The 9,418-nt window shown below is 52.8% G+C and overlaps 1 protein-coding gene across 2 annotated transcripts in view; it reads left to right on the top strand.

Annotated features, from left to right (window-relative positions):
• Stra6 (signaling receptor and transporter of retinol STRA6) overlaps window positions 1–9,418 on the top strand; it is a 28,884-nt gene that overhangs the window by 9,590 nt on the left and 9,876 nt on the right. The window contains exons 2-8 of one of the 2 annotated variants that reach the window (XM_055622097.1): window positions 148–267; window positions 3,997–4,063; window positions 4,370–4,455; window positions 5,498–5,637; window positions 5,967–5,990; window positions 6,162–6,328; window positions 7,905–8,027. In XM_055622097.1, the coding sequence (XP_055478072.1) occupies window positions 164–267; window positions 3,997–4,063; window positions 4,370–4,455; window positions 5,498–5,637; window positions 5,967–5,990; window positions 6,162–6,328; window positions 7,905–8,027 (711 nt within the window). In that variant the 5' untranslated portion in view covers window positions 148–163. The remainder of the gene's footprint in view (window positions 1–147; window positions 268–3,996; window positions 4,064–4,369; window positions 4,456–5,497; window positions 5,638–5,966; window positions 5,991–6,161; window positions 6,329–7,904; window positions 8,028–9,418) is intronic. The other variant, XM_055622098.1, reaches the window with a different exon arrangement.

The following is a 9,418-nucleotide window of genomic DNA, read 5'->3' on the forward strand; positions in this document are numbered from 1 at the left end:
TTTCTTTCTTTCTTTCTTTCTTTCTTTCTTTCTTTCTTTCTTTCTTTCTTTCTTTCTTTCTTTCTTTTTTTTTTTTCTTTTAAGCCTCTTTTCACATTTGTATGCCCTTTGTTTTTTCTTTCTGTCTCACCCTTGTCTGGGGTCAAGGAAGAAGAGCTGGAGCATGGTGTCCCAGGCAGCCGAGAATGGAAGCCAGACCTCCTCCGGGGTGACAGATTATGACAGCAACTGGTACATAGAGGGGCCTGAGGAGGCGCAGCCAGAAGGGTAAGTGTGGCATTTGGCTCAGTCAGCCATCAGAGCGGGTTATGGTAGAGAGGTTGCCAGGGTAGAGGCAGAGACACTCTGGGCAAGTGTCTGAGACTGGCACTCCTGTTTATCTGCTGTGTGAGGTGAGGCAGGGCACAACCTCTCTGGGCTTCAGACTTTCTGAGGACAACAGTTCTTCAGCCATTATTAAGAAGGGCTTGAGGCCATCTGGCCCATAGCCAGCCAGGATGGGGAGCAGTGAGGGGGTCACAGACCTCTTTGGTGACTGGTATAGGGTTTATACGCAGGGCTTTGTAAGAGGTGAGAGTCAGAAAAACCTGAGGAGTCGCTGAGAGAGACTGTGGCCCACCGTTATCTCTGGACCACTCTGAGTGCAGTTTAGGGAGGTGTGGAGGAATAGGGGGTCTTGTTCTTGAAGCAAGTGCACAAGCCAGCCCAGAGAGGGTGTGCAGGCAGTTCAGCTCACCCTAACTCCATGACTGTCCTGAGAATTCTTGGCCTAGACCCTTCCTATGTGTGTTTAGTCTGGGCACCTTGGCAGAGGAGCTGGGGTTTTCTGTGGCGTAGTACTCCTCTGCTCTAAGGCCAGCTGCCTCTTGTGACCTGGAGCTCAGCTCTCCATTATTGTTCCCGGCTTCTGCTCCATTGGAGGGTTTGAGGAGCAGGAAGGTGAGGGAAAGGGGTGGGGGTAGGGTAAGATGGGGTGGAAGGGTGGTACTAAGCCAGATGTGTGCACATCTGTTCACCATTAAAATTTGAAACTGGAGAAGGAAAAATGCTCAGATACTTCCCCAGAGGACAGGACTGCAGCCTGGCTTGGTTGGGGTCACCCAGCAGGGATTGAGGCCCCACCCTGGCCTGAGGGAAAAAACTGTTGTTTGGAGGACTTAGGCTTCTGGCCACCTGCAGAAGCCTGTGGTCAGCAAGGCTGTGGCTCTCCCTCCCCCAGGCTCCCCAGTTAAGCTATGCAGACAGGGACTAGAGGAGGGGCCTAGGCTCTCCAAGGAAACCATGTTCCTAACTTGGGGTAAGGACCCAATCAGAAGTTGTGTCCTTGTGAGGGTCAGGGACCAAGCTGGCCACAGGCTGGAGGCCAGGTGCCTGGAACCAGCTGTGTTGCTGGGGAATCTGTGTGTAATCTCAGAATAAGGTGCGTGTATGGTGGAGACTGCGTCTGGGGAGAGGTCAGCCTGTAGTGCGAAGAGGATTATCGGAATCTACTTATTTAGGAAAAAAAAAAACAGTCTAGCCACCCACCCCACTTCTTTCCCTCCTCCCCCAAAGATGAGAAGGGGAAGCTGAGTACAGGGGATTCTCTAGATGAACTTGGCTTCACCTCTCCATGTGAGTCAGACACTCCAGGGGTGTGCTACATCAAAGCTTTGCAGTGTTCCAGGATGCAGACTTTCTGTACCTTAGTGTGCCCCTGCATGCTAAGATGGAGCTCGGGTGGGGCCAGGGTCAGACTGCACTCAGCCACAGACTTCCAAGCTTGAGACCCCTGCCTTACCTTGCGCAGATGGGCTCTACAGCGTCTCAGTGTCTACCCATGCCAGCTTTAATTTTGCCATGGTTTTCCTCCGGAAAGACTTGTCTGGTGCCAGATGTACTGCTTCTTCCTACCTGGACTCTTCCCACACTCCAGGACTGACTCTTCCCTTCTTTTCCTGTGGAGAGGCTGACCTTCTGTCCAACTGAAGCCCCAAAGCGCCCGAAAGCTCACCTTTTCATTGCTCTAATCCAATACCCAACAAGAAGCAACTTTAGGGAGAGAGGGATTGCTTGGCTCATGATTGGAGAGTACACAGTCCATCCATGGCAGGAAAGGCAAGGCAGTAGGTGCTGCTCACATCTGGGCAATAGGGAAACAGAGCCAGATGAATGCTAATGCTCTGCCCAGGGGGTGATACTGTCCACATTCAGGAAGGGCCTGTTCCCTTCTGTTCATTTCCTCTGGAACAACCTCAGACATACCAAGAGAGTGCCTCACTGATCCCTAGGCATTTCTTACTGCAGTCAAGCTGACAATGAAGACTTGCCCTCCTCTCAACTATTTCTCAGAAGCCTGGTAGAACTTTCTCTCCTCTCTACACTCTTTAGCGCCCGTATCTCTCCTGAGAGGGAGTTCTTTGCCCTACCCATGGTAAGGGCTATGTTATCCTTCCTGGCCAATGACACAAAGCCTGAGTCCTCACCCATCACCAGTGAACACACTAAACTAAGGTGTCAGCCAGGAGCCTGTGTTCAGTGAGGACCAGAGTTTCCTCAGAAAGGGCCGTAAATAAGGTTTCCAGGGTTGAAGTGGCTTCTAGTTTGATGTTGGCTTATGAGAAAATGGCCCAAGCTACTCCAGGGACAGTGTGCTGTGTCTCCATCCTGGCAAGGATGGAAGCCCTGGGCTGAGCAGGAATCAGACACTGAGAAGGGTTCAGGGACTTGAGTGGGGCTCCCGAGGCCCTGGGGCTGGTCAGAGCCCCACCCATCCCACACACTGCGCTTAGCTGTGGGAGGCAGCAAGACCCAAGCTCACAGGATCTCCATCCCCTACACTCCTGCATGGCAGGCACGTTGGCTATGGGAGCAGCTTTTCTAGGGCTAGAGATGGTACAGGAAAGACCCACTTGACCCCTCCACCTCACTGTTGAGCTCAGGAAGTCCTGAGAGAAAGACAGACAGAGCGGGGAGGCTGACCCAGCAGATCCCAGGGCTCTGCACACACCTTTGGTGCTCTCTGCTATACAGCAGGCAGGTGCTTAGGAGGAGGGTGACTTAGCTTCCTGGCAAGGAAAACCAAGCCATGGCATAGACCTCTTTCAGTTTCAGCCTTTCCCTACTCCCCACCCCCAACTCCTCTCTCTCCTCCCACAGCTCTCCCTCCCACATACCACACTCCCATTTTCCCAGGCCTCACTCACATAAAACCTCCCTCTAGCTCTCAGATCCAAGCTGAGCAGGCTAGAAAACCATCAGCCCTGGCACCCAGCCTATTTGCTAACCCATCTTTAGTCTCAGGCTTTCTCTGCCACATGACCCAATGGTGGAAGCCTCGTCTTTTGTGACCCTCATTGAACCCTTTATTTCCACTGGCTTCCTTCTGAACTACCTTCAGAGTAGGACCTCTGCCAGCCCCCAGGGAGCCTCTGTGGTGATTAGGAAAAGGGATACTTCATTTAGTGTGTTCAGCTCAGCAGGCACAGGACATGGAGAACTCTATGGCCTGGATTTCTGACCACATTTATTTTCTTGGCCAAGCGTCCCTGTGCAGTGTGCAGCTTGTTTCTCTCTACATTAACACTCTCAATGAGGTGGAATGGGAAGAGAGAAAGGACCCTTCCAGTCCCGGATGAATCAGGCACCGGAAGCAAATCAGACAGGACTAAACGCTAGATTGCTTGATTCAGGTGGTGTGTTCATCCTCTGCTTCACAAAGGGGTCTGTGGGGCTAAAAGCAGATGGGAGTTCCCCAAAGGTGGATGGGTGATGAGGACCTTGGAGGATAGGAATTGTGAGCAAGAATAGATATTCAGATCAAGTTGCACACTCCCAAGAGTTTCCTGCCTCTCGCCCCAGGGCCAGCACAGTGTGGGAGTATGGGGGTCAGACTGACCCTGAAAAGCAGAACTGAGCAGGCTGGGTAGGGGCTGAGGGGATGCTGGTGAAGCTTCCTCATGAGGAAACGCCTTGAACCCTAGATCCAGCTAAACCTGTGGATCGTTTGCCCCACAGGGTGGATCCCCCTTGCCGGCCTAGCGTACCGCCTGTCCTGTACCATGCCTGCCTGGCCTCACTGTCGGTAAGTCCAACCTGCCTTTCCACCTGCTGCCAGTCCAGGCAGAGGGATTCATGCTCCTTTGGGATGGTGCTGGAGACCTAGTCCCCCCCCCCCCGGGGATGGTTATCTGGGAATTCTCCCCACAGGGATCCCAAACCAGAAGGCTAACCAAGTCCAATCTCCCAGACTCCTATCTTTTAGCCAGTCCCCAAGATGTCACCTGCATTGGGTGGGTGAGGAGCGTTTTGAGACTTACAAGGACAAGTCTTGGGATTCAGATCTACAGGAAGCCTGACACCCCAGCCCTGCTCTTCTCTCTTCCTCCAGCTCCTGGCTCTGCTGCTGTTGGCCTTACTGGTGAGACGCCGCAGGCTTTGGTCACACTGCGGTCACCGCAGGCCTGGACTGCCCAGGTTTGTGCTAGGCTCTGGAAAGCCCCACTTGAGGCCCAGCTGACAAAGCTCCTCAAGGGAAGTAGGTGACTTCTTAGATGCTTTAGAGCCAGCTCTGATTTCAGAAACAGCTCTTTTCCCCAACCCACACCCCACCTGGAACCCTCCCAGTCCAACTTTCTTGGCTTAGGCTTGCAGGTATAGCAGAAGGAGGTAGAGGGGCTGCTCCATCCACCCGCTGGAGTGTTCAGGACATGGGGAAAGGGATTCTAAGGAAATGTAGGTCCTGACTTAGGGTGGCCATCACCCCCGGGATAGTGGAGCAGAGCTAGGAGCTTGCTCAGTCATTTCCCTTGGGACCATCCCGGGATCATGATTTGTGAGCGATCGCCCGGCAGAGCCTCCATGGCTGTGGCTTTCTTTTCCTTTGGCTTTGTAACTCCAGAGAGTGAGCCAGGTGCCATCCTGAGGATGCAGGACTGGGCTCGATGGAGAGGGAGACAGCAAGCGTTGGAGAAGGTGGCAAGCGCAAGCCCTGTGGGAACTGGGGACTGCTGTGGAAGCAGCCTGAGATAAAGTCTGGTGCAGGGAGAAGTCTGCTCTGCTGGGGGAGCAGAATGAAGCAGGGTGGGGCTGTCAGAGCACCAGGACAAGCTAGAGTAGAGAAGCAGAGAACGCAAGCCTGGGACTGCCGTGCCCGCTGTCTGCCCTCTGCCCTGGTCCACACCCAGCTCAGGGAGGCGGTCGTTGCACAAGGATGTTATGACTTTCTGTGTTCTCTGAAGATCTGCCAGCGCAGACTGACAGATCTATTCCCGAGGAGGCGGCTGTTTCCTGGAGCTCCCCTGGTGGGTGGCCCCCTAGAGCTTGTTCTCACCACCTTTCACCCTAGCGCCTAGCTCAGGATGGGGGCTCGGCCCTCCCCAAGCATGCTGGCAGCAAGTGAACGGATGGTGAAGAGGCCTCCACTCTACCCTCTGGGCGGTTTGGGGAGCAGAGTGTGGAGGGGGTGAAGGCTCAGGGACTGACTGCCTTTCTGGTATCCTGTCCTTGTCTACGGCAGCCCCGTGGATTTCTTAGCTAGGGACCGATCCTGGACAGTGTCCACTGCTGTCTTTGTGGTCCTCTTCAGCAATCTGTGCCTGTTGCTCCCTGATGAGGACCCTCTGCCTTTCCTGAGCCTCAGCGAAGCATCCATTCCAGGTATCCAGCATGAGGTCCTGGGGTTGGCCTGATGGGACAGGGCAGGGTGGGGTCCTGGTTTATTAAGGTTGGCTGGGGGAGGTGATGGCAACAGGAACAGCTGTCAGTAGGGGGTACCGATGGCCGAAGAATGACCTCTTTAGATCAACAGACTCCACAAAGGGTGGAATATATTAATAGATCTAGTTTACAGTAGAGAGAACTAAGGGTCAAAGAAGAAAGCAGTGATAAAACAGTACTTCGTTTATGGAGTACTTACTCCGGCACCACAGTAAGCACTTCTTGGTTTGCCTTTGCTAAAACACTGTGTGGTTCCTTCCTTTTCACAGATGGAGAGACGGAGAGGTCAAAAGGTAACATGGCTAGGCTCAGAGAGCTTTTGCTCAGACCCATGCAAAGTGAGCTCTTCCACACTGGAACAGCTGAGGGGCTTGGAGACAGGAGAGGGTCTGGTGGGTATGGGCTGGGTCCTGAGTCTCTCTCTCTCTTTCTCTCTAGCGTCTCTCATTTGTTTCACTTTCTAGGGCCCTGGAAGCTCCTAGCCCTGCTCTACTATCCAGCCCTCTACTACCCTCTGGCTGCTTGTGCCACGGCAGGGCACCAGGCTGCATACTTATTGGGTACCGTGCTGTCTTGGGCCCACTTTGGTGCTCAGGTCTGGCAGAGAGCAGAGTGTCCTCAGGACCTCAAGGTAACCCTGACTCATAGTGACCTAGGCAGAAGGGTGACTCTGCTGGGCTCTTCTCCCCTTTGTCCACACTCTAAGCTTCCCTGCTTCCCTCCATTATTCTCGGGATCTCATGCCTTTCAACCTATGCCTGTGTCAAGCTTGGTTGCTCTGGGGTTGAGGCCTGGGGCAGGGATCTGGGCCCTGTCCCCAGCAGCTTTCAGCCTGGGAGGGCACAATGAAGGAAGGCGGTAGCTACGGCATCCCTCCCCCGGTTTCTGGGTTTTCCTTTGGGCAGGAAGAATAGATAGAGGCAAGTGCTGAGTGAGGAAATAGCCTCAGGGTCCAAAGGAGAGTTCCAGAACCCCAGAACTAGCTTCCCTGGCTACTGGCTGGGTCTATGAGGCTCCTCAGTCCAGACCAAAAATCAGTGGTGTATCGGTTTTCTAGCCAGACAACCCGGCTTTGAAGCTTCACCACTTCATTCATTCAATCACTACTTTGTTCATTCAGCAAACATTTCCAGGCCTGTGGACAAACTAAAGTTAAGCCCATGCCTTCTGGGAGCTGTGTTTCCAGAAGCAGAGACACAATACACAAGCAAGGTGCTACTACCTAGTGCTAAGTGCTCTGGGAGAAGTGTCACTTGTCTGAAACTCAGTGTCCCCACCTGTCAAGTGGAGTTGGTAACGCCAATCTCTCCAGGAAGGTGAAAATTAGGAATTTTCTTTAAAGCCAAGCATCATGGATCCCACCTGTAATACCAGTGCTTGGGACGCTGAGGCAAGGGGAGCTTGAGGCCAACTTGGGCTACATAGCCAGACCTTGTCTCAAAGTCCACCCCTCAAAACATCAAAACCTAAGAGGCTCCTTTGCCAAGGCCGTGGATATTGCTCAGCACTTAGAGCTTGGCATATATTAAATTCTCAGGAACAACACACTGAATTAAAAACCAAATGAACGAATATGGAAGAAGCCAACTCAGTAGTTCTCACATGGGTACTAGGGCATGTGCTAGACACATTTTCAGAGCCTTTGTCTAGTTTATTTTTAAATTTAACTTTTATTTTTTAAAATGTGTTTGAGTGTTTGTCGGAATGTACGAACATATATTCATATATATACACACACAAACATGAGTATGTATGCATGTATATCACATCCATGCAGTGCCTGTGGAGGCCAGAAGAGGGCGCCAGATCCTCAGAGCTGCAGTTGCAGACAGTTATCAGCTGCCATGCAGGGCTAAGAACCAAATCCAGATCCCCTAGAAGAGCAGCCAATAGTCTTAAGCACTGAGCAATCTTCAGCCCCCCTTTTGTCTAGCTTTTGGTAGTGTGCTGCGGACACAGAAACTGAGAAAGTGGGTGGCTGATTGCAGGCCTCACTGGAGCCCATGGGGGTCCAGGAAGAGCTTTTGCCACCTTCTTTGGGTTCTGCTTAGGCCATTGGGGCATAAGATGGGGAAGTGGCCTAGCCTGCAAGCCCAAAACCAGAGGCATACTGTGGCTCCTGGGCCGTCCCCAGGGCCCTGTGTGGGGTGGGAATGGATCCTGGAAGAAGGCAGAAGGCGGGTCTGATTGAATGTCTGTCTGTCCAGATCTACAAGTACTACTCCTTGCTGGCCTCCCTGCCTCTGCTTCTGGGGCTTGGATTCCTGAGCATTTGGTACCCAGTGAAGCTGGTACAGGCTATCCAGCACCAGACAGGAGAGGGCTCCCAGGTAAGGGCGTGGGCCAAGGCTGCTCCAACGCTTGCCTTCTCATGTCTACTAAAATTACACCTCTCTCTCTCTCTCTCTCTCTCTCTCTCTCTCTCTCTGTGTGTGTGTGTGTGTGTGTGTGTGTGTGTGTGTGTGTGTGTGATACTCTGGATCCCCAAGGGTACTGGGCTGTGCACAGAGTGGGGGCTCAGCAAAGCAGAACTGAATTCATGGATTCACTTCTTTGAAACCCCTGAGGGTTGGAGCAATGAGCTATTCAAGAGTCCTGTGACTGCAGAGTTCTGCAGATGTTGGGCTGGTCCAGGAAGCTCACTCTGAACTGAACTGAACTGTTGAATGATGTCAGATGCAAGGCTCTGTGTGTGTGTGGGGGGGGTGGGGGGTGAATAGTGGAAGAGGCTTCCTGGAGGAGGCAGAGTTCAGGGAGAGTCTGAAGGACAGGGAGGAGCTAGAGTAGCAGAAGAGTGGACAAAGGAAAGAGCTGGATGGAAGCAGTAGGGCTGTGCTATTCATGCCCACACGCTTGTGCCTGGGGCAGAATGGAGCCCATAGGAAATGCTCTACAAGGCTGAGGTCTGTTGGAAGAGGGCTTGCTTATCATGCTTAAGACCTTGGGTTTGACCCTGAGCACCAAGTAAGCTGGGCACAGCGGCTCCCAGAACTTGGGAGGTAGAGGCAGGAGAACGAGAAGTTCAAGGCCAGCCCAGGATACAAAAGATAATGACTTTAAAAAAGAAAGTATTGTTGAGTTGTTTGGAGGGATGGGCGCTATAAATGGATGCCTCATGACGAGAGAGCATTTTTGAAAATACTAAGAACTTATCAAGAAGGCTTCTTAAGCCTCTCCCACATGTCAGGCACTGGCTGGGTGCTGGGACTTCAGAATCCACTGGCTTGGGCCTCCTACGTGTGGAATACCCTGCCCAGCAGGGAGAGGGGCACAACAGCAAACCCAGTGATTTTGTAGCCATAGGAATGTAGATGAAGAGCTCACAAGATGTCCTAGGGAGTGAGGATTTCAATGTGAGACCCCTAGTGGGGTGAGTAAGGCCCAGGCTGGAGGGAAAAAGCAAGGGCAGAGAGATGAGTGAGACACCCCTGCAACCCAGTCTGGGCACAAGCATGGACTTGAACAAAACAGCTCCCCTGCCTGCCTGCCGACCTAGGGCAGGAAGCTGAGGAGCAGGACCACCCAAGATGCTACTCCTTTGGATGCATCCTGCTGGGGTCACAGATCAGCAGAGGTTTTGGTAGGCACTGAGCTAGAGCTAAGGAGAAGTGAAGAGTGTGAAGAGGGGAGCCTGTGGCCTCAGGAGGCCTACCTGGTCCAGGAGGCCTCTGCCTCTTGGTTAGGCTCCAGATCTGCTATCCACACGCAGCAGGCTCCCAAG

This window comes from Psammomys obesus, unplaced genomic scaffold, assembly GCF_907164565.1.
Source record: "Psammomys obesus unplaced genomic scaffold, mPsaObe1.curated_primary_1811, whole genome shotgun sequence".
NCBI lineage: Eukaryota > Metazoa > Chordata > Mammalia > Rodentia > Muridae > Psammomys > Psammomys obesus.